The sequence below is a fragment of the Catharus ustulatus genome, chromosome 1 (genome assembly GCF_009819885.2).
Source record: "Catharus ustulatus isolate bCatUst1 chromosome 1, bCatUst1.pri.v2, whole genome shotgun sequence".
Taxonomy (NCBI): Eukaryota; Metazoa; Chordata; class Aves; order Passeriformes; family Turdidae; genus Catharus; species Catharus ustulatus.
In genome coordinates this window covers 61,875,230-61,902,239 of record NC_046221.1, presented here as the reverse complement: position 1 = coordinate 61,902,239, position 27,010 = coordinate 61,875,230, and the positions used below count along the sequence as shown (strand labels likewise).

At 41.5% G+C, this 27,010-nt stretch overlaps 1 protein-coding gene across 3 annotated transcripts in view; it reads left to right on the top strand.

The window, feature by feature from the left end:
• Positions 1 to 23,330, top strand: part of NFATC1 (nuclear factor of activated T cells 1) — a 110,182-nt gene extending 86,852 nt beyond the window's left edge. For all 3 annotated transcript variants that reach the window (XM_033080408.2, XM_033080426.2, XM_033080418.2), the window contains exon 10: positions 20,780 to 23,330. In XM_033080408.2, the coding sequence (XP_032936299.1) occupies positions 20,780 to 20,829 (50 nt within the window). In that variant the 3' untranslated portion in view covers positions 20,830 to 23,330. The remainder of the gene's footprint in view (positions 1 to 20,779) is intronic.
• The last annotated feature ends 3,680 nt before the right edge of the window (positions 23,331 to 27,010 follow it).

Genomic DNA, 27,010 nt, shown 5'->3' with positions numbered 1-27,010 from the left:
CTGGACCAGCCCTCTATCTCTTTTTGCTTCACTTTTAGGTCTTCTACATTTTGCACACCGTGAAACTTACTGCAAGACAAACAGCAGAAAGCTGAGTGAGATAGTGCATCAAGTGTGTCAAAACTCCCAAACTGTATTGTTCCTGAACACATCAATTGCAGTATGAGCACTGGAATAGTCTTGAAAAAGCAGTGCTATAGGCTATCCAAATCCATAATTAGTGGATTAATTTTTTGATCCTTATGTAGTTGTAGCTCATTATCTAAGCATCATGTACACACACAAATGTTCCTCACTTGCCTTTCCTTTGCACAACTGAAACATAATTTCTCTACTAAATTTTCACTCTCCTGCAGCCATACTGCTGCAGAGAATGCAGAAGACAAGATTTTACTCTCCATGTCTGTACTGTCCAGATTGCTTTTGATGTTAGATTTCTGTGGGAGATCCGTGAAGATCTATTCCATTTCGTAACTCTTATGGTACCTTTGGGGTTTCAGAATAGGTATTGCTGTAGATATTATGAATCCATTTTGATATCCTGGGAGCATCAATCAGTTCCTTTTCTAATGCTTCAGGGGAAATATGTGTTTCAGAGCCACCTCATAAGCAAAATCTTCTGAGGATTACTTAAGAAGTAGAAAAAATGCTATTTTGGGTCACAAGAGAAGCCTCCAAAAATAACAAAGTGAAAAAGATGCATTTTAACCTTTATTTCTGTCCTGCACATGTAAATCCATATGCAGATAAAGTGTCTGAAATGATCTATAAGACTTTGTGCTCTAATTCTTTTGCATCTTTGTAGCTATGGTGGGCAAGCGTGATCTAAGTCTCTTGTATTCATGTTCTGAAAATCCTGCAGGTGCCTGTTGAGTAGAGCTTTTTAGAAACATGAGGTCAGGTGGAGAAGCCTATCCCTTGGAGGTTCAGTTCCTGAACCATTGCAGCTCCATAGTGCTGCTCACCTCTGAGCTCTGATTGTCACTAGTGCTGGCATCTGAGCTTTTGCTATCCAGTTATTCTTTCGGAACACTGAAGCAACTGGTAATCTCTTTGCTATTAGTTGACTTACGTTTTTTTCCCTCTGTGATGACTGTGTTCCACCAAACTCCAGGCTGCACTTGCACTCAGCTGTTGGCTTGAGGCCTTTCACCTCACACCATCTGCACGAGGCTTTTTAACAACTTCTCCAGGCATCTTCTTCTTACAGTAATGGCTTTGGGTCAGGACTACTGGGAGGTTCAAATGTTTTTCTCAATCTAACATGACTGTATGAAATTGCCATATAAAAAGAGAAAGTGGTTCTGATTTTTTTCGATTGCACTCTTTGTTTTCTTTGTTCTGAGAAACTTCCCTGATTCATTGGCTGATAACCACTGCACGACACACCATGGGCCCCAGCAGCCAAAGGCTGAAGCTTCCTGAAGTTGCTAGAACAGATGCCATGCACATTCCAATTTTGCAGAGTGCTGTAATGAGTCCAAGTTTTGCCAAGTTGTGCCTCAGCCAGACACTGCACAAGATCTCTCTGGAAGGGCCACCAGAAATGGAGATGGCTATTGTATTCCAGACCCTGAGCTCCTAGGTAACTTTGAAAGAGTTCTCAGGCATTTTTTTCTTGGTTTTTTCTTCCCCACAGAGAGTATGTTAGGATGAGGAAAAACCTCATTTCAAAAGAAGAGGAAGCAAAGCTAATTCTAGGGCTGAAATTGCCATCAGCCACAGAGAGAAGACTATGCTTTTTGCATCAGCAGACAAACCCAGAGGCAATGGCTGCTTCAGAAAACTTTCCAGGAATTCTCCCACTGTTTCTGGAAACCTGTGCTGGACCTTTACAGGCCAGAAAAGCACATTACCATCTATTTACACCACGGACCCACAGTTGGATGAGCTGTCACCACTTGGTAGGAACCTTCGAACCTCCATTGTTACCAAACTGCTGATTTCTGCCCTATTCAGCACATAGTCAGAGTTGTAGAGATAATGGTGGCCTTTGGGGTTTTGCAGTCTGACATCCCAGATATTTAATGCCATTTCAATGGCAGACTAAAATCTTAAAGAGAAACCAGCAGTGCTGAAGTCAAGGAAAGGTTTGCCAGAAGGACTTGCTAATATGAAAGCAGCTTCTTGGTGCTATTTTAGTAGCCAACTCACAATTCCAGAGATAGCTGCAGCCCTCAGCTTAATTGGTGTGTGCTTGTTGGCAGAGACAGAGCTGTGCTGCAAGACTCCAGGCAAAGCTGGGGCTCTGCATGGGCTGCAAAGGATTGAGCACAGGAAGGGATGGGGGAATGGGGCCATTTTTGACAAGTACAGACAAATGCATGTGTGTTTACACATTTACTCTATTTGGGAAACTTAGTAAAGAAAATGGAATAGAAGCTGTCTCATGAAGCTGTAGCACGGTCAGCAAGCATCTTAAAGTTTCAGACTTCGAGTATGGCTGTGAAACTACCTGATGGCGTAATTAGAGTGAAAGAAGGCCTGAGAAAAAGAGAAATGAAAGGAGGGTTAAATATAACATCCCCATGTAAAAAAAAAAAAAAAAAATCATAGATGAGTTCTGGAAGAAGAGGGGAAAGGATGAGTGTGGGTGTGAGAGAGAGGAGTTTGTCTAAAAGTGAAATGGTACAAATGAGTAAAATGAGTAGTAAGAGCCCAGGATTTGACTGCCATGGAAAAGTGTGTTTAAAGAATACCTCACTTTGCCCCAAAATAATTTAAGTGTAGAGAAAAATGAGAGGAGATGATGAAATGAGCATTGTGCTCCTTAAACTTACATAGATCTAAGAGGAACCTTTCTGTCTCTGTTGATCTGCAGTGAGATGTCTGCATTGCCTGCAGGTGAAAAGGTTTGGTGGGCAGCTCCCCTGGGGCAGGACCTTCAAATAACCCCATGGCTTATTTCTGTGTTCTACAGACAGATTTTCTAAGGGATGAGGAAAGGGCTTCAGTGCTGCCGCTCGGTAAAGAAAGCTCCCACAGGGAGACCAAAAAACCCTCAGAAATATGGTGAAAATTTGGGAAGGGAAGTAGTCTTTGAATAAATGCAGTCCCATCATCTGACCTTAGTGAGAAATTTTCGTTTCAGTTTTAAGACTTAAGGTGTAACAGGACATTCAGTAAAAATGAGAAAAATAACAATATATTACCCACAGATTTTTTCCCCAGTTGAAAACTACCCAGAAAAAGTAGTGCTAGTAGAAGTAGAAGTGATCAGACCTTGACAAAGCAGTTGAGGATTTGTAAAAGCTCACTTTCAAAGATATACAACTGAAGAATAAAACAGGAAATCCCCTTACTTTGCAACTTTCGAAAGATGGCATTCAAGTTACATTTAGGATGCGATCCAAGCACAATGAAAATTTTTTCCATCAACTTCGATGGGTGTTCTAAAACAGGATGTGTTAAATCAGGGAAAATAATAACAAACTCTCCAGTAAATTAAAAGAAGATTCACAACAGATTATGAATCAGTGTATTAAAGAATCAATTAGAGTCAGCTATTTACATAAAGAGAGTAGTAGCAAAAGAAATTTTGAACTAGAAAAAATCAGAACATCTGCAGAAATTTCCAAAGCTATATTTAATATTATCTTAGGAAAAGCACCTGGGCCGAATGGTGTCTCATCAAAAATTTCTAAGTGTTTCCAGACCAAAATCACTTGGATACTTCTGAAAAAAAAGTAATCTGCCTAAGTCAAAGAGAAAACTTCTCTCTAATCCCTTCCCTTCCACTGAATTTTGTCATGGGGAACATCACCATCTTAAACTAGATCACCTTCTGCTGCCATGCGCTACTTTGCTGGAACCAAGAACTGCCCTTGCATAACAGTACCATTAGCTAACTGTAGGGTAGACTTTATTATTATAAGGAATATTTTGGATTCAAGCACTCAGCACAGAGGAGTGTATGAAAAGTGAGCAGACTTCGATAGAGATGCCAGATTTCCTGCCAAGAAAGCTACAAATGGATGCACCTTTTCTTTGGTTGTTAGATTAATATTCAGGGAAAAAAATCTGCTATTGAAATTTGCAGCAAACCTACTGTCATTTATTTTAGTGAAGAAGGGGGTAAGATGCAAGACTGTCTACATCTCGTTGTATGAGTTGTGACCCTAAAAGCATTTGGTCAGCCAGCCAGAGGTCAGCCAGATGTATACCTGATGTTTCAGGGCTATTTTCATGGTTTCTCTGACAATAAAATCTAGATTTCTGCAGTAACCAACATGATTTCTCTGCTGTCAATTAAGAGCCTGCTTCAGGGAGGGGTTGGCAGATGCTTGTGATGCCAGATGAGGCTGTATCATGCTTTCTGTTGTGCATGATCCCCTGAGGGATGTGGCCACCACCTCCCTGTGCCTATTTTTGGAAAAATATCTGTGTTCAGAAAGTAGTCTGAAGTCAGATTTACATTTCATATGAAAAACTTTCATTGGGGGGAAGCACCACTGAAGGGGGAAAACCCCATGTCTTGTGACACTAAAATGATTATAAGAATTCTTCACTGAGATGTGTAGGTGGGAATATTTCTCATAATATGGAAAAAAATCTAGATTTTATATTGCTGCTGCAAAATGAAGATCTTATGAATAGGAGAACTTACCTTTAGGTGTTTTTTGATAGAGGCAACTGCAGAAAATCAGCACAGATCCATCTAATTGTAGTGCACCTGCTCTGATTTCTACCTGTTCAGACCCAAAGCAAATTTATTTAAGAATTAAGGCACTATTTGCAGGGACAATTCTTGCTACATCCTTACTTGAGATTATCTTGCTTTTAAGTACTAACAGATATGTCTGTGTATCTCTTTCTTTTCCTTTGCAAACTTTTATTTCTGTTATGTATCTGTGTCTCACATGCCAATGGAAATCAGGAAAGGAAATTAATTTATATGAATGGACTTCATAAACTTCATGATTTACCAGTAATGAAATCCGGGTTTGCAGAATGAGAAATAATAGGGCTTTTCCAAAATATCTTAATCCTTGGCTATGATTAGTGGCATAAAATGAACCATTCTTTCCTACGTGTCTAAAGTCCAAGTTGTGCTCCATGTGATATTCTTTCCAGTCTCATGTCAGTAAATAATTGCCATGCTGCTCTTTAGACTGTCTCTGACCTTCACTATGCTCCCTTTTCTTGAACAAAAGTCGGGAATTGTTGCAGATTGATCTCCTACTGTGATCTGATCTAGTCTAGTGTAGAAGGAAAGCTCGTTAATCCTACCCCCAAATTCCTTACCCAGTTTACTATAAATGTACTGCTCCATAAGCATACATAATGCAGCACAGCCATAACAGTGCTTAAAACAGGATTAGGCAATGCCTCATATTTTCTAACTACTTCTACTTGTACAGGAATACAAATTCACTCTTTTTGTATTGTCAAGAGTGACTAAAAAAAAAAAAAGTTTAGCTAGTTTCAGTTTTATGATTTTTTGCCAGAATATTGTCTAGTCTGCCTAAACTTGGCCAGTTTGTGTAATACCTGAACCAAATATGGTTCATATCTTAAGGAGCCTCTTTTGAGAATGGGAAGACCCTAATACTTTAACATGATCTTGTTTTAACAACTAAAAATTGGCAACTGTGCTGTGTACTCAAGTGAAGCAAAGATTTTTAGTTCTAGAGAAACAGTTTAAAATCCAGAAAAGAAAAACTACATGCTGCTACTAAAACCCTGTGTGTGGTTTTCCACTACTCCTTAAAAAGTGGGTAGGGCTCTAGGATCACACTGTACCCACATGCATATATACTAAAACCAACACACTGAAGTAAACACAGAAATGTGCTTGTCCTGTTTGAGTGGTGGAAATCAGAAGTCTGCTGACCTCAGGGAAGTCTTGCATGCTTCAAAATTCAGGCAAAATAAGAGAACACAACTCTTGACCTCTCTTGCATATCAACATTAAAACGTATCAAATGATATTTTGTGAATAATGAACAAAATAGAGTGTTTACAGTACAGTGCCTGGTATTTTTTCCAGCTAAACCATCAGAGCAGTACATTGCGTATTTGTAGACTACCTTTGCAGATGTCTGTCTGTGTTTAATAGGAACTTGATGCAAAGCTCGTTGAAGCAAGTAGGAATTCTTCAGTTGTCTCCTGCTCTTTTTGTATCAAGCTCCAATTCACAATCACAATGACCTTCACTTAATACTCTTTTAAACCTATGTTGAAAAGAAATAATGCATGAAAATCTCTAATATTGGGTGAAAATTTCAGGACCCAAAACTTGATGCAGACACAAGTTATAGCTCCCAGAGTAACTGTAGAAATACATTAATATGTTAAGGTTAATGGCACATACAATAACCTGAAATGTTGCCTGTATTTCACTGACTGGCAGTGTTTCAAGTGCACTCACTTTGGTTGGACGTGCCGATATTTAAAGCAATGTTTGAGTTGGTTGCAAGGGATCTTAAAGAGATCTCTCTGTATTCTTGCACACTCAATGGTTTGTAAGTATATTTTGTATGAGTGTGCCATGTTTCTGTCCCCCTTCATGCCAATAGGACATTCTTATATTTAAGGTCCCTTTGTGGGACGGTTTTAGAAGTCTCTTGAGTGACCACTCATTCATAGAGTCTGTAATGAGACAATGACAACACTGCACCATGTGTTCACCATGGAAAACAATGTCATTTCAACAATTTTCCATTTTCTGTGATGTTTTTCTCTAAAGAGGGGGCCTTCTGTATGTGTACAAAGATTTCTGTTGCAGCTCTCCATAGATAGCCATGCCAAAGAGAAAGCATGAAAGCTTCTAGGGCAGGACATTCATCCTCTCTTATCTGGTCCTCAGAGACATTAGCTAATCGAGGCATGATACTCCATACAATAGGACAAGTGCTATAAAGCTACCTCTGTTATCCCAGCAAACATGAAGACTTATCATTCCCATGGCCACTTTACAGGATTTGTTTGCTTCTGACAACAACAACCACAGCCTATGGTGCTATCAACTCCAACAATGAATCTGATGCTGTCTCTCTGTGTTATCGTCTCCCTAATAAGTATTTGGTTTTTTCTTCTTTTTTTTTTTTTTTTTTTTTTTTTTGTTCCCACCCCATTTGTGAGAATTTCTCCCCTGGAGCTCTTCTCTATCAGGCCCCTGCAGCTGCTGTTATTTTAGATATGGCAGGAAGTAGGTATTGGAAAACAACGAGAGCTCACAGCACTCAGAAAAATCTAGAAATTCCTCTGATTTACCCCAGGCTCTGGCTCCAATCAAAGCTGGTTGAAAAGAGAAAATTAAAAGCGAGGAGGGGGGAAGTTGGCAGAGGGAAAGGCCCAAACAGACAACAGCGTCTGGGCTGTGTGTGTTAGGAAGGAGAGTTTCAGCCATCATCTCCTGCGGGGTACCAGGGGGATGCTCTGCATGGCCATGTGGGATGGGGAGTGCTTGGCTGGCAGCAGCATTCCATGGCAGAGCTGGGGCTGCCACCCTCTTCAACAGCCAAGAAAACCCCTTCTTGTCTCCCCAGGGACTTGTGTTTCTCATTCTTTTTCATGTTCTCCCCTTGCATGGCTGGTGGGCACCTGAAGCAGATCAGCTTCCCTGGCAGCACTTTTAGCAGCACTTACTGAGGGGCACCAGCCAAAGACACTGGTGGAAAGTCACTGAAGCAGGAAACTTACATCACTACCACCACCTCTACTACTATTATTAATATTATTATCATTATTATTATTATTATTACTGTTATTATTACAACCACTATTATTTTTATTTTAATTTTACAGCTCAGACAGGATACTTTGTTCAGCAAAGACATTTTAGTCACTCTGAGTACCTTTTAAATCAGGCTGACTTTGGACATGACTTTTGAAAGAAAAGAAAGAAAAAATTATAAAGAAAAACACCTCCAAATAGTTCATTCAGCAAGCAGTTTAGAGAGGAAGACATCACTACCACCCGCATACACAAAGATGAATGCAGAAAAATTACTGCCTTTAGGACTGGTTTTAATAAATAAATTGTCCCCTTTGACACAGCAGATAAGGAGGAAGATGTCCACCCACAGACATCACACTATTAGCAATCTAGTTAACATCTGTAAATGTTTTAGGGAAAGAAATTACACTTTGAGACATTTCTTTTTTAATTACAGGCTCCAGATGAGATTTGTTAGAGCAGGGAAATGTATCCCATAGCGACTGATGTCAATAGCAAGCAGTCCCTAAAGCCAGCCAGGATTGGGAAAGCCATGCTGTTTGCTGCTTTTGGCACTGCTCCCTGCTTTCACAATGTCAAAGTTAGAACCGCCTTTATATGCACTTTCCTTTTTTTTTTTCCACAGTAGCTGTTGCCAGCAAACTGTAAACTACCGTATATCACTCAGATTTAAGAACCTAAACTTTAAAACAAATTAAACTCTTGTTGACATTGTAGTAAAAATCAGAATCGAACTGAACAGCTCAGTAAAACTGCACTTTAATTATTTTATGGATTTAAGATTGGTTTCTAGGATTCCCAGACTCCCAATACAGCAAAGTTATTTCCTCTTGGCAGATGTCTGGAAAAAAAAATTCATTGAATGGGTAAAATCATGTGGCAGACACCAGGTTGAAGCCTAAAGGGAGGAAATGGTGTCTCCCCAGCACCTGTAAATATTTACTCTGTGTCTTGACCAGGAGAGTCTTCCGTCCATGCTTTGAAAAAAAAATTTCAAGGTTTTTTTTTTGTGAGTTTTTAAGGAAATAGAATTTTCATCTGTCAAAACCCAGTTTCTAACTAGGTGTTTATATGGGTTTGAACGAGAATGGCAAGCACAGATCTGACCCACCCTTTAGAGCCACATCCAAGCACAGGTAAACGCGTGCAGCACACCAGTGCTCCCAGTCCCTGGCCTCTGCTTATCTTTCATTTCCCTACTTAGCAGTTAATATTGGGTATTCTTTTTATAATTCTCCCTTCTTTTTTTCCTATTCTGCAAAATGGAAACGAAGGTTTCCATCTGATTAATTGCCAGGTTTCCATTCTTTTTAATGTTTCCTCTCAAAGCAGTTCAGAATGAAAGTATTTCAGAAATGTATGTAGACGGAAGCTACTGGAGATAATAATTTGTTTAATGGAACTTTGTTTTACAAAAGGTGTGGTGCACCAGAAGGGCTGTTATGTGGCACAAACAACAATCAATTTGCGCAGCCTTTCATCAAAAGCTTTGTTGCACTTTTTTCTTTTATCTCATCAGTGGAATGTCCTTGATGTCCCCAAAGCTCCGGACTGAAAAGCATTCGGTTCACTGGGTTTTCAGCAAGAGCTGGCCCTTGCTGGGTTACTCTTTTTGCAAGGACTCTTCTGAAGAGAGATGTTGCACATCTGCATGCCCACAGCTGGGTCCTGTGGTCGGAGCTCTCCAGGGAGCAGGGGACCTGCCTGCCCCTTCAAACAGTGTGTAGTTGTGTGGATTTTCCAAACCTGCTGTGTTAGCCTCTGTGTGTTTACCTCCTGCTCTGAATTAGCTGATTTGACCTGACTGAATCTCATGAAAGCAGCCAGTTTTCTTCATTAAGGCATTATTAAATTTTTAAAGCTCCTCTTGAATTGCTGTTAAAGTTCTTCCACTCATTTTGTTGCCTGGAGCACCTCTCAAAAGTGCAGGCCAACTCCTGCTGGAGTTTGGATGTGCTGCAAGATCACAGCCTGGGTCATGGAAGCACCCTATTATCATTTCTCAGCTATTGAGAAGCAAAGGTTTTGAAAAAAGAGGCAGAAAAGCCTGATGCACATTGCGAATGGTTATTTGGAAAGTCTAACGCAAACATTTTGAATAATTTCAGGTCCTTAAGTGTGTTTGAGAGATGAGTATTGTACACCTGCTCTCAAGTGCCTTTTTCTTAGTTCTCTAGTGCTGGCTGTGGCTTTACAGTGCTTCATTCTGGGGGCAGAATTAATTTCCTCTCTAGTTGGGAGCACTGAGCATCAGCAGGGTTCTTGTGTCAAGCACTGAGCTGCAAGGGGGAAGGTTTTGTCTTCCCTGGGAGCCCAGCTGTGATTCTTACTGAATTCTTGCAACTGCATGTGGTGATTTTACTGTTAACATTGTTCTGTCAGTCCATCCAGAGTTTGAGCCATTCTGTAGCTAGGCACAGCATGTGGGAGAGGAGAAAAGAGGAAAATACATTTTGTCATGTTTGCAGCTCTGTCACACTGGGACCACGTACAAATATAAGAGTATTCTTCCAGCTGCAATAATCTGAGATGCTTGCTGTAGGTGGTTTTAGCATCCAAGAAGTGCTGGAATCCAGGAACAGTCTGGGTGCAGTGGTTTTCACTGCCACGTCTCCACACTGGGGACAGCATCCACTGACACCCTGGGAATTTCCACATCATGGCCCAAGCTGCACTGGTATGTTTCCAGTGTGACTCCACTTTGGATCAAAGCTTCCCAGCCAAACTGCATGGGGGTTTTGTTATGAAAAGGTCTGTCCCCAGTTAAGGTGGTGCAAAGCCAATGCAAGAGTGCCATTAAGTGCTGCCAGTGCTCTTGTCCAAGGAGCTATGACGTAGAGGCCATGCACTCCTCTCTGAACTGCAGTGCTCTCCAGCAATAGACGCTGCCATGGCTGAAATGAAATCCTGTGGCATTTCTTACAGCTCACATTATGGTGGTGACCAGGTCATCATGCCAAAAGCAAATTTATTGCGTGACAGATTTTTATTGCATCCATTTTTTTTGCCAGCTCTTTGTAGCCACCAGTTCAGAATCCCAGAGCCAGCCCAGGTTCTTGCCCAGTGCTGAAGATTAGCAGCTGTGTTCCATCACTTAAGGATTTTCCCCAGCTAGCATGACCTTTCCCAGCCTAGTCCCCAGCAGGCTCCTAGGTGGATTTATTTTCCCTTATCAAACACATAAAAATTTTATTAGCCCCACCCAGCCTTTCTCTTCATTCAGCAGCATGTGGCCACTCACTGAGTCACTTCATGGTTATCCTTTCATCTGACTGAGCAAAACCCCTGTGAATTAGAGGTTACCAAACAAGGCTCAGCCTTCACACGGGCAAGGCACAGATGTGTCCCAGCAGGGGCCACCTGCTGTGCCATAGGCGCATTGGGTATGATCTACACAGAGGTATCCTCTTGTTGTCCCCGCCTAGGTGCCCTCTTTGCTGGATGATGTGAATAATGGCACTGACCTTTTCTGTTTGGCATGTACTTGGCTGATTAAAAGGGCTGTAAGGGAAAGAGGTGTTGATATGTGATGATAATAGGGCAAGTTTGGTCCATTAAAAAGAAAGAAAAAAAAAAGACAACCAAACACCTCTTGCTCAGAAACTGATCATATAGACCCTGTTTTAACTTACCTCCAGGACACTTCCATTCTTGAGACCATGTTACTCCTGCTCAAGTCCATCAGATTTTGAGGCTAGTTGAGTGGAAGAGTAAAGTCTCTTGGCTGTTCTCTACCCATGGAAAGAAAAGGGCACTTAGCAGATACTGCTGTGTGACCTGAGGTGCTTGTTTCTTTCCTCCATTTATTGTTTCTTTGCTTTACTTGATATACCCAGCTGCACACAAACTGTTTTTTATGAACAGCAGTGCAAGGTGGCTCATTTTGGAGGATTCCAGAGGATCACTATGGGCCACACTATTATTACATAAAGTCAATTAAAGAGCATACATGCACATCCCATTGATTTGATTTAGAACTAACGAAAGCTTCAGTAATGTGCAATTACAAGAAACTTAATGACCCCTTTATATTGAATGCAACTTCTGTGGCACCTAATATGCTTTGATGAATTGCTCATTATGTGCAATGTTGGAAAAGCTTCTAAAAAGATTAATAATTGTATAATCGATAGAGGAATTCAGTTTTATTTGGCTTTTTTAAAACTCTGAAATCAGCAAGCCATAGAGATTATGGACTTTCTCTTGGTTTCTTTTTTTCCTCCTGTACCCTCAGAATTATTTTTTTTCTAAAGCTAATCTGTCACTTTTCCAGCATGTGGAGAAAAGCCCTTTCTCGAGTTATACAGAAAGGTCTGGCCTAATACAGATGGCCATGTGAGGTCTTAGAGGTTGGTGTCAGCTGCCCACAGAAACCACCAGTGTTCAGCTGGATGCCTGCACTTGGGATACTTCTTTGGCAGGGCATGAAGTCTCCAAGTAGCAGCCTTCAGCATCAGGCTCAGAGCTTTGTGACATGGTCCAGACCCACTCCCCCTCTCCCATTCACTGCTGGGGAACCTTGGAAGCTGCCAGCCCTTGGGGCCATCAGGTGGGCTTTAACCTTGCTTTTCTAACCATAGGATACTTTAGGAGCCTCGTGTCCCAAGTGTTACCCATATTGACATCTTGTTGTGAGGTACAGCAAACCTTGAGACATGGGATTAGGAATATGAGAGTAAAAAGGCCAAAAAAAAGGAAGTTTCATTTCGGTGACATTCAGGATTTAACACTGCCAGACACCTGGAGGCTAGAAGAATAGGCAAATGCGGAATTGCTTAAAATTTGTTTCTAGTCTTGTCATGCTTCAGGGCACGAATCATGCTGGTGTCTGACAGCACTGTTTCACTGTTGGGCACTGGATTGAAAAGGAGAGCTCTTCACCAGGAGCAATTTGCATTACAGTATTGCTCATGACAGGGGCAAATTCCTCTTGTCTATGGCAAAGGGGTACTTTGTCTTCCTTATTCCTTCCAGACTGGTACCCACAAAGCTTCCAGCAGCGCTGACCTCAGGTTTTGGCTGCCTTAGGTAACATTTGTGTAGTTTGTCTTTCGTGTGGAAATTTTGTGTAAAACGTAAAATATGTCTGTTTTGTTTCCCTTACAGATGCTCTTAGGAACGTAAACACATCATTTTGGTTAAAATGTGGTTTATTTGTTCATTGCCCAGCCTTACCCTCACACGTGTGTGTATGTGTGTGTCAGATGAGGCTTGCATCATACTGGGGCAGACCCTGCAGCCTCTGCACAGCCCAAATCCCCATCTCTCCAGGCAAGGTTGGCCTCAGTGAGGGCTGCCTAAAATTCCTCTTGAGTCTCTGATTCTTTGGCAAAAAGGGCAAATCAGATAGAGTGAAGCCACACTCAAACTAAGAATAAAAACAAACTGAAGTTTAGACTCTAGTGTGTTGGAAATCACTGCAACTCTTCTGGTTCCTGTGCTAATTTCCAGCAGCCGGGGAATTCATCCCTAAGTGTTTGCAGAGCAGGAGACGCAGGGCGTTTCCAGGGCTGCATATGGGAGGGATGAAAAAAAAATCGAAACCCAGAAATTTTGGTGTGATAGGATGGGACTCATTTAGTCTGGGCACCTATTCAAGAGCCCCAGTTAAATTGCTGCGGCACGGTGCTGTCATCACACTGCAAGGAACCTTTCCCAATAGCCCTCTGCAGCGCAGCCACCCTGGGAGACTTGGAGCTGTTAAACTAAATAAGGCAGAGGGTAGAGCAGGTAGGAAGAGGAGTCTATGGTAATGGCTGTCATGCACGACAATGCCTTCCGTCGTGCCAAGCTGACGTTCTTATGGGAGGATCATGTTTTATTAAAACCTGCTACTTGTTGTCGCTCACTTGCTCCACTGTCCTATTCACTGTCTCCAAAAATAGCATGCCCTGTGGTAGTGGCTTATTATGATTAAACAGATAAAAATAAGTTTAAGGTTTAAACACATCCAGGACACCTAAGGTAATACAAGATCTGACTTCTTTATGGAACGTGTGAAGTTGTATTTTCCACTGCTTCAGAAGACTTGTTTTGTTTGGTTTTTAATTCAGTAAGCTTTCATGTGATCTATAGTTTTGTATTACAGTCTGGCACCTCAGAAATTTTTATCACTGTTTTCTGATGTTTTGCCTCACTCACAGAACAGTACTTACTAGCTTTGGAAAAAGAGTTTCTGTAAGAAAAACCTAATCTTTTCTGTAATTTGAGTAACAATTCTGTGTTGTTTGTTGCAGTTTTCATATGTCAAAAAGTAGTGATGATTATTAATAGTGAGGAAATTATAAAAACTGTAGAATTTTAGTCATGGAATGGTTTATACCAGGAGCTTAATTTTTTAGTCACTGTATATATGCATCTATATTTAGCCATTTTTCTCTTAAAATAAAATCTCTACATGGAGATAAGAAAAAAAAATCTTTCCTCCTGTATTTCGGCTTCCTCTGCATTCATTTGCAACTTTGAATTCCTCTTTGGTGATTCTAATATGTGGCATTTCATCTAAAAGAAGGGCGTACGAGAGCACAAAAGCCTGATGGAGCAAGATAAGGCATCACTGCTGGTGGAAAAAATCCGAGGGCAATAATTATAGGCGGCAAAGTGAACGTCATACTACAAAGCATTACTACAGGTAGCGTGGTGTCAGTGTGAGACTCATGCAGTCACTCCAGAGCTATGTGTCCCCAGCTCTCTTCATGTGCTGGATAGTGACAGCAGAAATTCAGAGCACTTGTGGGTACATCCACGCCATGTAATGAGCTGTGTGGAGAGATCCCTGGCCTGGGTGTCACTGTAATTGTACCCATGTAAGGCTTGACCTGAGCTAGTGAGTTCTGCCAGGAGGCAAAAACAATGAGCCAGACCAAGGCAGTTTTGCTTTCAGGAATGCTACTTGTTTCTGGAGGTTGCTCAGACCGTCCACAGAGACCTTCTGGAGGCTGTGAAACAGAAGCTATGCGGTCTGACCAGCATCAAACACCATCCAAATGAGGTCTCCAGTCATGGCATCGTACTGCTTGGGCAGTTACAGCCATCTGAAAGACAAAGCGTTGTTATCTGGACATGGCAGAATCGGAGTGTGTTTTCCGCACACGTAGCTTGAAAGGTGCAGCTGGTATTACTTGTATTTTCCACGCCGTATGAACCAGTCAGAGCAGGCTGCTTTTGTTCATTTTCAACCTCTTGTCTTCAGTTCTGCCCCATGTTGGAGACAGTGGTTCCCAGCAGACACAGGTGGACATGAAGTAATGGCAAAGGTTAGTCAGTCAGCTGTGGATAGAAACTTCATGTGACCTTGTGTGCCTGGATGTCTTGGGACATGCCATGTGGCACTTTCTGTTGGTAAGGAAACCAAAAACCATCCTGAAGGAGATGCATTGATGCCATTGCTATTTACAGGGCAACAGGGGCATATGAATCACAAGGTATCAGCTCAGTGCAAAACCTCTGAGTGTCCTTTTGCCTAAACTCTTACCACACCTCTCTGTCTATTTAAAAAGAGTAGAGTGAAGAGCCACAGGTCTCACTAGTGGAAGAGAAGAGTGCATCATAAAGTGGCACAATGGTAAATGCAACCTAGAGTTCCACTACTCAGTCTCCTTGTGCAAGCCTTTCTGGGCTCCTGCTTGGGCATGGATTGAAGTCATGGCAACAATGGTCTTTGACTTCCATATCTATGACAAGACAGCAACTTCACCCAGCTAGAAAATGGAGACTTAATGTTACTACTTGCAAGGTGAAAAGGGATGGGAGTTGTTTTCGAACTGATACCATTCACCCACAAAACTGTAGACTCAGCTCTTTACAACTGTGAGATGGAACATGGCTCTCAGCTCACTTCCCATATTTTCAGACTCTTGGGAGTCATTCACCTTTGGGAGTATGAAGTCTCCCAAACTCTCTTATTTGTATCCCCAAAAAGCTCCCCAGTTGGTGAAACCCTGTGCATGTGCCCTCTCCTAACTCCCTGCACTGCTGTAACTTCTGGAAGGCAGAACTTTGCCTCTGAAGAGCAGGTATTTTATTAAAACAGAAGACCACATTGTCATCCATATTAGTAGTCGGATGCAAGGAAAGCAGAAATCTGCAGAAATTTGAAGTCTTGCCGGTTGATGGAATCCATGTACAGCCACAAAATGTTAAAAATATTACATTTCCTATGAAGTTCACATCTATATATGGAACCCACATTTGTACAGATATATCTGGTTGTCCTGTTCTGTGCAGGAACCCAAACTGGTTCATCGGTAAGACACTGATTTTGCTAATTAGTAAAGCAGAAATTTCCATTGCAAGGGCATTTCAAAGCAAAATTAAATACAAGAGGAAAAAACTCCTTATTAAACTAAAATGTGGGGTAACAGCTCACCACATCCTGCTACTGTGGCATCTGCTGTTTAGCAAGGGAAAGGTTCCTCTTTCAAAAGCCTTGACAGGTAGAGAGGTCACGTGTTACCTGCCTTTCTCAGCATTATTATTTTTTTACTTTTCTGTCAGTGGAAAAACTGAACATGACAATGGAAAATACCAGTTGAGAGAAGGCATTGTGGGGAACTGTAGGTGTTAGCTATGAAAGCGACAGTGGCCTCCCCCACCAAAGCCAGCAGAAAAACAGTGAAAAAAAATTCTGATGACAAAGGCACTGTAAATCATAGTACTCAGCTGTTTGGTCTGATAGGGATCAACCTGGTGCTTTAAGGGAAGTGTTGTGCTTCTCTAGGCATTGAAGATTAAACATCTTGCATGCTATCCCAGATCTGCTGCTAATCTGTATGTAGGCCTGCAAAAAACTGGGTAATCATTTCAATCTCATCTATCCTGGCTATAAAACGGGTCTTTGTTAGTACTCAGGTTATATTGTTTTAAAAAGGAGTGTAAAGTCATTGCAACCGTTCTTTGAAGAATGTTGTGCTTATTCAAAACCCAACTACTCCTGGAATGGTACTGCAGACATGAATGGATATGTATCCAAGCAGCTGGGGAATCAAAGACCAGCATTTGCTTTAGAAATGAAACTCAAACCTGGGCCAAAATACTGCCTGCACTGAATACTACTGTTCTGTGGACCATGCACAATGCTCTTGTATTAGTAGCAGGTTTATAAGCCAAAACTTGATCATTCAAGACTACAAACAGCTGATTTTCCTTAGTTATATAATAAATATTTTGTTACAAATGTAAGAACCAAGAGAAAAATGCCAATTATTTTTTCTGCATGATCAGATCTTACCTCTCTGTAAAGTTCTGCATTGGTCCTATAGGACCAAGTGGAGCACTGAGGATACCAAAGGGATAGATGGCAAAGGAGATAGTGAACAGGGAACAGTCAGCTCATTTACTTGAAACACAAATTAAATTTACAAGTAACAAATTTAAAACAGAAAAAAATACTTTTTCCACCCTCGCATTAGTATACTGTGGAACCCATTGCTACAGGAAACTGTGCAGGTCAAAACAGGTTCAGGAGGTTATTAGAAAACTTAATGGAAGAAAGTTCATCAAAGTTCATTAGAAGCAAGGATGCAGACCTCTGGTTTACGAAGTTCTCCAATAGAGCAAAGATGTACTAGAGAAAGTGCCACTGGAGGTGTGCTGGTTCTTATGCTCTTTCCCAAAGAACTGACAGTAGTGGTAGCTGTAACACTGGTGTGGATGGGCACACAGGATAGATGCTTCAGAAGAACCATGCTTCAGTAACAGGTCTGATTTGCTGTTGGGAAGATCAGTCTTGGGTCAGCCAGCCTATAACAAGAATATTGATGTTTTCTTGCCAAACAAAAGAAGAATCACTTTGGGGTCAAACAAAGCATTCCAAGACATTCAATTTGATGCAAACTGAAACATTTCCTAGAATGCAACAAAAATGTTAACATGTTTTGGAATATTAAAAGGAAACAAAATTTCCAGAAACCAGAAATAAAAAGTGTGGGGAGAAATTTCTGATTTCCAGAAATCAGAAATAAAAAATGCCTTCACGGGAGCACTGGACCATGCAGTTGCGGGTGGAGGGGAGCATCCTTCTAGCCAAACCCAGCAAGCATCACCCAGCACACTTCAAATGCACTTGCCTCCTGGTTTTCCCCTATTCCCACCCACCAGAGGGTTTTACTTGCAGCCTCAGGTGTCTGGGCAGGCAGTGAGGGAAAGCCCGCTTGTACCCCACTTCCCCTTTCATCTCTGCTAGTGGTCTGCTGCTGCAAGGTCAGCTGTGCTGCCACGTATTCCCCCACCTGGCCTTTTGCGTGCACCCTTGTCCTTCTCTGCAGGTTTTTTCCACTGCGTTATTGGGAATATTTTGCATTTTTGACACTGCAGTGGGTAAAGGGGAAACAGCAAGTGAAATAGTGAAATAAAGAGAGCTGTGTCTGAGCCACACTTAGATCACTGTGGAGGAGAGAGCTGTTGAATGTCCTCTTGGTGGTTTTGGCCTTGTTTGATTGAGATGTCCAGTGGCAATGGATGCACTTGGGTTGAGGTTCAGCTGTCTCTCAAGTACCTGGTGACATTGTCTAGTCACTGTTGTTGATCTGCTGCCAGATATTGTTGCATGAGGACACCAGGCTTACTCATCAAGGTAACAGAAGTCACTGCTCTTAAGAAAGTAATATAAAATAAAAACAAGCAATAAACTGCTGTGAGTCAATAACAAAATATGAGTGATTTCAGCTAGGGGCAAATTGATTTGCCTACTGAAAGATGGAGACAGTGTGACTCAAGGAGCACCATGGTCTCATGGCCTGAGCCAAGGCAGGTGGGCTCCCAGCTGAAAGGAAAAGTTGTGTCATATCTGGAGTAAGATGTGTCCTACAGCACTCAAGTGACAGAGGATCAGCAGAGGGTACCTGGAGTGACTGGAAGGGGCAGCCTATTGAGTGCCTGAGCTGGTTTTGGAGATGGACCTTCATCTCATGTCATGAAGTTGCTTCCAAAATGCCTTTGCTACGTGCTTTAATAGGGTAAAGTGTGAGCTGACAGGCTGAGGCTATTGCTTTTGAAATTTTCGCTAGAAGAATCAAGCAAGAGTAACTCAGCAAGTGCTACACCATTAGTCAGAGATTTCAGATGCCTTGGTGCTAATCTTGACTGAGATGGGGAGGCCCTTCACATTTCCACCTCCCTGTCCTCATGAAATACCAGTGATGGTTATGTTCACATTTTAGAGAAGCACTGTGGAGATTCATTGTTTAATGTTTCTAAGCGCTAAGTAATTGTACAAAGAGTGAGGATAGCCCTAACTAGTGTCTTAATTTTGTTTGATTTAAAAGAAGTGTTGAGGGATAGCTAGTAAAACTGTGATGCTGCCTGGCTGGTAGGAGGATTTGTTTTCATTGTCGCATAAAACACAAAGTTATCACTGTGTGGTTTTGCTGCAGACCCGAGAGTGCCCTGAGAAGTGTATCACAGAAGCGATCTTTTCAAAAATATCATGGCAGAATCATTCCACAGAAGTATGCTGTTTGCATTCAAGGCAGAGACTCAGTCCCTAAAGCTCTCTGGAGTCTCGCCACGTGTAAATGGGGCAGCACTTCTGGCTGGGTTTGGAGGCGTGCAGAGCAGTCTTTGCCTCTGTGCAGGGCTTGCCACTTGAGTTTGTTTTTGCTGCTTGGTAATATTAAAGATGAACTCCATGGTACTCTCAAGGGGAAGAGCTGCTTTGTCTTTTCACAGCTTATTTCCATACTTCTTAGTTTGCTGCTGTAAATAGATAGTTACAAATGCAACTGATATTTCCTCTCTAAAGTATGGTGTGCGTATCCATTGGTTTTGGTGGCCAGGACCTGTGACACAAATCCTGACTGATTCATGTTCTGCAATTACTAAGTGGGCAATAGGTCTGCAGGAAAAAAAAAAGCCATAAAACCCAACACCAAACATACCCAACTAATTGCTTCAGGAAGCTGGTTTTACATAGGCTTGGTCTTTTCCAGTAAACACATGAAGTTATCTGGATTACTGTGAAGAGCAGCCCACAAGGGAAGGAAAATGCGGGCTTTTCTGTGGTGCTTCCATGACGTGGGCACATGTTTCCCAGTCCTGGCAATTTTAGGGAAACTCAGAAGCAGCGATAGCCCTGTTGATGGCATTTTGTCTATCTCCATGTAAATCAGGTGGTGGCAGTTGCTGGAGGGAGGTGGAGTGGAAATAAAAGGGATGTTGTGTAGTCCACTGTCGATGACCTTTGCCAGGTTCAGTCATTTCCTGTCCATCTGCCAAAAATCACATGGACATAATTGGAGTGTGGGAAACTGTATTGCCTGATGATCTTCAGGGGAGGGGGAAAAGAAAGAAAGAAGACTCATGAATAAAGAAAATAACACTTTATCAGTGGAGATGCAGTCTGACTGGCTGATGCTGAGATAGCAAACCTTGTTTATTCTCTCAGCTGACTCTTGCCAGGAGAGTTTTTAAAATTTGTTTGTCCCTCTCATCTGTTTGTGTGGATAGAAGAGTGTGGATTGAAGTAGAGTGCATGTTCACATGTGTTGTTCACCGCAGTGGGAGGGTGTATATTTAAACATGTTACCAGCTCCAGGGAATGGGCAAGCATGCAGCAGTTTCTGCTCTTCTTTTTTTTTTTTCTCCCCCTAATATCAACCCATAGTGGAAAAAATCAGCATGGGAAGTTGTATTCTATCTAGGCATTGCAGCTGCACATAACCAGGTTCAGTGACTGGCAGCTTTCTGCCACCAGTACCTACCATGGCTAACATACTTTCCAAGCATCTCTTTTTTGGAAGAAGATTATTCTAGATCTCCTGTGGTCCTCCTTACTTTACATTTTTAGGCAGCTCTAGAGCAAATGAAATGTTTTATCTGTAACCAATTTAAAATATTAAGTATGTTTGATGCAGGATCTGCTGGTTTTGTGATGCCTGGTTTTATGTGGTATTTAGCATGTTAATAACCTTGGTTAATCCTGCTGGGTTTGCACTGTGATCAGCCTGTACAAACTACCTGGTGATGTCACATTTACTGTTCAGAGTTGTACTGAAGCTGTCAAGGAACGAGTGCAAGCTCGGGGGGGATTGTGGACTGAGGACAGCTGCCTGCAGCAGTGGGATGCTAATCAATTCCTTTTTTTGTCTTCTTTCTTTGCAGTAAATGAAATTATAAGGAATGACCTTTCCAGTACCAATGTCCACTCATAGCTTTCAGTGTGGGTCTGGTATGAAATACACACTTTTGACTTGGCTGGCACGTCACCTCGAGTCGGGAGATGCTGAATGAACTGAAGACGTTGCCTGGTACCACTCTGATCTTCCACCTTAATGAATGTCAGGAACTGAAGATTTACCTCTTGCTTACAAAGAAGTAGCTCCTCAACTTCAACTGATGAAACAGCTTTTTATAAAGAAAATCATCTCAAAAGAGAGAAAAGGGAGTATGCTCCAAGAAAGCGCATTTCATGGGACAAAACTAGGAAACTCAGCAAAATCTGAGCGCTTCTTCCCATTGCTGAACCTTTTGGCATGGCACCGCTGGAATACAGCCCTGGAAGTGCCTTATTTTACCAGGTTGTGGCATCAGGGCATTTTTAATAAGCTTTGAATTTGCTACCATTAAAAGTGTTGGTAGGTGCAGCAACTCTAGAGCTTGAATTCTGGAGAGTGATACTGGAAAAAAGCATAGGACTCTGCAGCAGAGTAGGGAGAGCAATCCCAACTCCAGTAAGACACGTTTATGAATTCCAGAATTTCCTCAGCTTTTCCTCTGCTGTAATGTACAGCCTATTGCCTTATTCTCAGTGCATTTCAAAAGCCTCCTGATTCGTCATCATCTCAGCTTTCTTTTGCATTTTGCCTTTATTACGTGCTAATGAATCATAGGGTTGGTAGTAGTAGCATGGTAAGATTTTGATTTTGATCCAACTTCTGTCATAGCACAAGTGAGTTGAATAGCACAAACTAAAAAAGGTTGATGGACAAAAAATTGAAATCTATCTTTTACATGATAGATGAATGTGTATGCATGTACATACATACTAGTATATATGCATATATTTATATATGACAAATAATTTAGATTATTGCCTAGTAAGGGCACTGAATTTAGCAATAATTTCAATTCCTGAGAATGCATTTCAAATCCATAGCAAATATTTCAGCTACTTCCTTTGAGGGTTTGTTGCACCTAAAGCAGGTATGCATTTTCTTTCCTCACGCAGTTAAGCAAGCACTTTAGATAGGCAAGAAGGATGCATACAAGATACATGTTATTTACCAAATGTCAGAATATGAGTTATAGTAACTGTAAATACCATTATGGAAGAGTGTAAAATATTTGTTCAGTTATAATGTTATTATTCCGCAGAAGCCTTATAACTCTCTGCTACATGTATGGAAAAGGATGTTACCAAAAGCCCACCTCGGTTTCACATGCAGCGCTGTATAGTGTGTTTTCAGATTAGCTAATGTTCCTAGAGCTACAGGTAGGCATGTAGTGTAGCCTTCAACATTGTATTTTTTACAATCAAACGCTTATTATATAACTAGCAACGACCTATTACTTCACATAACCAAAAAATTAAAAAAAAAAAATAAAAACAAAACTTAAATAAAATAGCATGACTAAATTAAAAATGTTTAACATTAATATTGTGCCTTAGGAATCTGTGCCCCCTCCTGGAAACACATCCAAACTACACCCCCGAGCTGGGGTGGCTCCTTAACCCCAATGCAATGAAGACTGAACAGGTTTCACAAAAAGGTGAAATCCATCTAAGTGTTTTAAAGCATTCTTCTGTATAATTATGTCTTACTTTCTTTAGGGGAAAAAAAAATGAAAGCCATATTTGTCACATTTGCACATTACTGTGAAGACATGAGAATATAATATGGCTCTATGTACATAATATGCTGTTACTGGTCCTTATAATAGTCTGTTATTCCTCACCTGTTTAATCCCAATTATTTACCCTGTATTTAGCGTTGTAGACATTGCATGAAACGTTTCTTATAGACTGCCATATGAAAAGTTTAAAAGCTTGACAGATGTCAGCTTGACTTGTAGCTAGAAAATAGAACTAATAAAGCAAAATGTTTTGCTGGAAGCTAGTCTTAGAGTGGTTCATTTTATGTTATCTTGAAAAATCTTCTTTTCTCATATAAAATAGCATTTTTACATTATATATATATATGTGTCTCCATCTCTTCTATATGAAGCTGCTTGCATCCTGCTAATATAAAAATCTTAGTATGGAAGCAAAGCCTCTTATTAACAGACTCCACTTCCCCACTGCATTTAAAGACATTGCACCCAAGAAGAGGAAATTATATATGATATAATCCTCAGATTTTATTCTCTCATTGTTTCAGAAATGTCAATAAAATGCGCATGAAGGAGTCTCTGATTATGCCAAAGCATTTTTTTATTCATATACTAAATATCTTGGGTGAGGATTTAGCCGTGTGGGACAATGCACACACACATACACAGAGACACATTTCAGCAGTAATTTTAGCAAAGTTTTCAAATGTATGATTTCGCTATGTTGCAGCTCCTTCATTCTGATTTTTATTTTCCTCTTTAAGCTATTTTGGGGGGAAAAAATTACCCCAACCTGTTACTTTTAAGCCTGGATAATGGAAGATTATGCATCTGTTGTATATGTATTCATAAAATAAAAACGAAAGCAGAAATATTTCCTGTATGAGACTGCTATCTTGTTTCTGTACATGTGTTATGGTTGTTGCTGTCAGTTTAGGAAAATGGTTTTCATCAACCTTTTTGAAAACAAAGCAAAACCAAAAAGCCACAACACTGAACTTGGAGCATAGGTATATTCAAAAATAGCTGCATTCAAAAATACCTTTGCCAAGGATGATTCTGACTATTAAAAAGAGCCCTTTGGCTGAATTTCAAGTGGTGAAACAAGCTACCTTATTGATTGTGCAACAAAGTACTTGGCATCTGTGTGCATTGCTTGGACAACAGTTTCTTTTGCCCTTCCTGGAACTATTTCTGAAACATGTGAGTTGCCATGTTGGGATCTGTGGCCTTCAGTGCAGTAGATAGAAGAGGTACTTTTGTTAGGCTGGAGGCTTTGGTAGCCCTGAGAGAGAAGGGCTGGCCATGGGCTGGCAGGAGGGGATCTCTGGCCACCAGCTGCTTATGTTGTGATTGATGGATCCATCAGTAACATGTGTCCTGCTCCCTGAACCTCCTCACTGGTCTGCCCCAGAGGAGAAGGGACAACAGGAGGGTGTCAGCTTAGTCAAAGCTGGGCTGAACACAGCTCTGGGCTTCTATCAACTCATCAGGTGGTGCCTCTCTATGTACCAACATCTGACACTTGATGCGCCATGAAATGCTGAGAGACCTGAGCTTCTTCAATTTTTTAGGACCAAAGGCAAGTTGAAAAGTATACAAGCATGCCTACCACAGTAGTCTGAGTTTACATAAGCTCTTATAAACCATTCAAAAGTTCCTCAAGGAGAAGGAGACAAATATGCATTGAAGTCTTTGTTGAAAGACCTTGCTCTGGCTTGGGTTTCTCTTCCTGTAAGTATGAAGTGTCACTCCCTGCTCAGTCCTACACACCTAGCTTCCCTGAGGCTGGTACCCAACCCCTGGCCATTTAAAGAGAGGCCATTTAAAGATGGTCTAAACTGATCAAAACCCAGATAGGGCCCAGCTCTTCAGAGATTGATGGTCAAAGAACTCTTTCTCTGCTTCCCAGTCTGGAGGGTGGAAATAGTGATATTTATGCCCCATGGACAGCATGAGCTGTATAGTTGGTGAGGTTTTTGGAAAAAGGAAAATACAGAAAACTCAGTCACAAATTCTCCTGGAGATCATGACATTTTTGTATCACAGCAAAATGTCACAAACTGAATTCACTCAAGCAATGTACTTCAGTCATTGTGTTACCTGGCTTCCTGTGAGCTTCCTTTCCCTCCCATTTCCACACATCCTTCACTCAAAGCACAGCCGACCCAAGCACAGCTACATTAACCATATCTTGACCAGACTCCAGGCAAAAATAGCCTTCAGCAAACTCCTAACTGACTACTTTCATTCATAACCAAAGCAGAAGGTGAATCCCACACATCCATCTGGTACTGTTTGACTAAATAGCCTTGCTGGAGTCATGCCTTTGAGATTTTTCCTTTCCAGCTGAAAATGGCAAATTTCGAGGAGTTAAGTTTCTTGGACAGAGTTGTACAGCCTTGAAGCTAAGCTTTCCTTCACCATGTGTATAATTTTATTGCATTCATCACTGTAAATCTATTGAATTTGTCTCAGTAAAAATAAAACAAAATCCCCCTCATCAAGTACATTACAGAGAAGTGCTAAGGTCAATGGCATAAAATCATTTTAGTTTCTGTAGCTTTTTTTCAAACATAGAGTCTAATTTTATGTCATAAGCAGTAATTGGATTGTTCATCAAGCTGAATTGAGTCCTCTCTTCTCCACCTTTGCACAAACTTGCCTCATATGGAGGTCAAGCTCTTGCCTGTTTTAGTTTGCCCATACAATTTCCTCTTTCTCAACAAGTTAATATTTTTCTTCTTTGCGCTTCTTTCCAAAAAAGTAAAAATGTTTTGATTCTCTTCAGGTAGCCAAATAATTTGTTCTGAGCAGATCAATTACAGATTCTCATACTGTTGGCTTGAATTTCAGGTTGTCCTTGAATCCAAAACTAGCTTTTTTTTGGCCATAGAGGCTGTCTTTTTGTACTGTGCAAACTTGTAGAGCTTTAACAATTCAAACAGTTGTGTTTTCAGGATTTAAGACAACTGGTAGTGTACTTGGAACTTGCCATCACCCATGGGCACATTAGCAGCTGTCACTTAGGCTAAAAAGTTGCTGACTATAGCACTTCCTTAGCTACTTTTAGGCACAGATAACCCACAAGCCACTCTTTGCAGATGTGGCAAATTCATTTTCAGTCATTTTAGGAAATCCCTTTTTTTTCAGATTGGGGAAAGAGTTTCCAAAGATGCCGTCAGCATCAGTTTCCAGCACCTCTTCTGAATTAGTTTCACACTCAGCTCCTGTACCCATCCTGTTTCCAGTGCTGCTGATGGAGAGCTTTTGGGTCCAGAGTAACACAGCGAACACTGGCAGTGGCTACTGGCGGTAGAGTTGCAAAACCTCCAAGAACACACGTGGTGTGGGGTCCCAGAACTCAGTGTGATGGTGTTCCCATCCAGCCAGGGGACATTCCAATAACACCAGCTTCAGGGTACTAGGGGGGAAGGAGAGACCACTGGGCCTTGCCAGAAAATATTTCAGTGCATGTCATGAATCTTTTAACTGTAAAATCTGGGAGTTTTCTGGTCTGGTTTGTTTTGGTTTTTAATAGGAAAAATTACATTTCCTCCAACATGAAATCATTTACTCTGCTTACTTTTTTGGGGTCCTTTTTTCTTTAATTTTCTACTTGGAAAATACAAACCACATATTATTTTGGATCAGGTTGATCCAGACTGCACCTTCTTTCCCACTCGCTCCCCTTCAGATCTCTGGGATGGGCTGCTTTCCCAGACAGCAGCTCCCCCTCCACCCAAGCAGAGCCGCACAGGCGTCACATGTACACTGCCTCTGCTCAGTTTCTTGAACAGTCTCTTTGCAGGAAACTCCTCATGGATCTTTCCGGCCTCCCTGGACCCTTTCCAGGGCTCCTGCCTGGGCCGAGCTAATCCAGCTCTCATCCTCATGGCAATCTCTTCATTTTATTTTATTTTATTTTATTTTATTTTATTTTATTTTATTTTATTTTATTTTATTTTATTTTATTTTATTTTATTTTATTTTATTTTTTACCACAGGTTTCTTGTACATTTTGTTTTACAAAACAAATCAGCCCTGGTCAGATGACAAAACTAAATTAAGCCCACACCTTTTGGTGTATATAATGAGTTACTCTTGTGCTTTTCCCCCACTCCATTCACAGAGAACCACTCCTCTGGTGCTGAACCCCGTGTGCCCAGCCAGCACATCACGATGGCTCCAGCAGCTTCCAGAAAAGGCGGCAAGAGCCACAGCCTTTCCCACCCAACAGTGTCAGCCAGGCAGGGAGGGGAGACCCACCACAGCACAGCCCATGGGGCCCTGGCTGCGCTGCCCCAGCGGGGCTCAGCGTGGGCTGAGAGCAGCCACAATTCAGCACACCTGTGGAAACAAACCCAGTGCCAGTGCGCCCCTGGGACGAGCCCCAGGGAGACCATGCTGGTCAGAGCAATTAAAGTGGGTTTATGGTGCCTTCCCCACCCAGGAGCGGGGGGAGCGGGGAGAAGGGGCTCCAGGGCCGAGGCTGAGCAGCAGAGGCGATGCGTGGGAAGGAGGGAGAACAAACTCTGCCTGACTTGCAGGATGAGTCTGCAG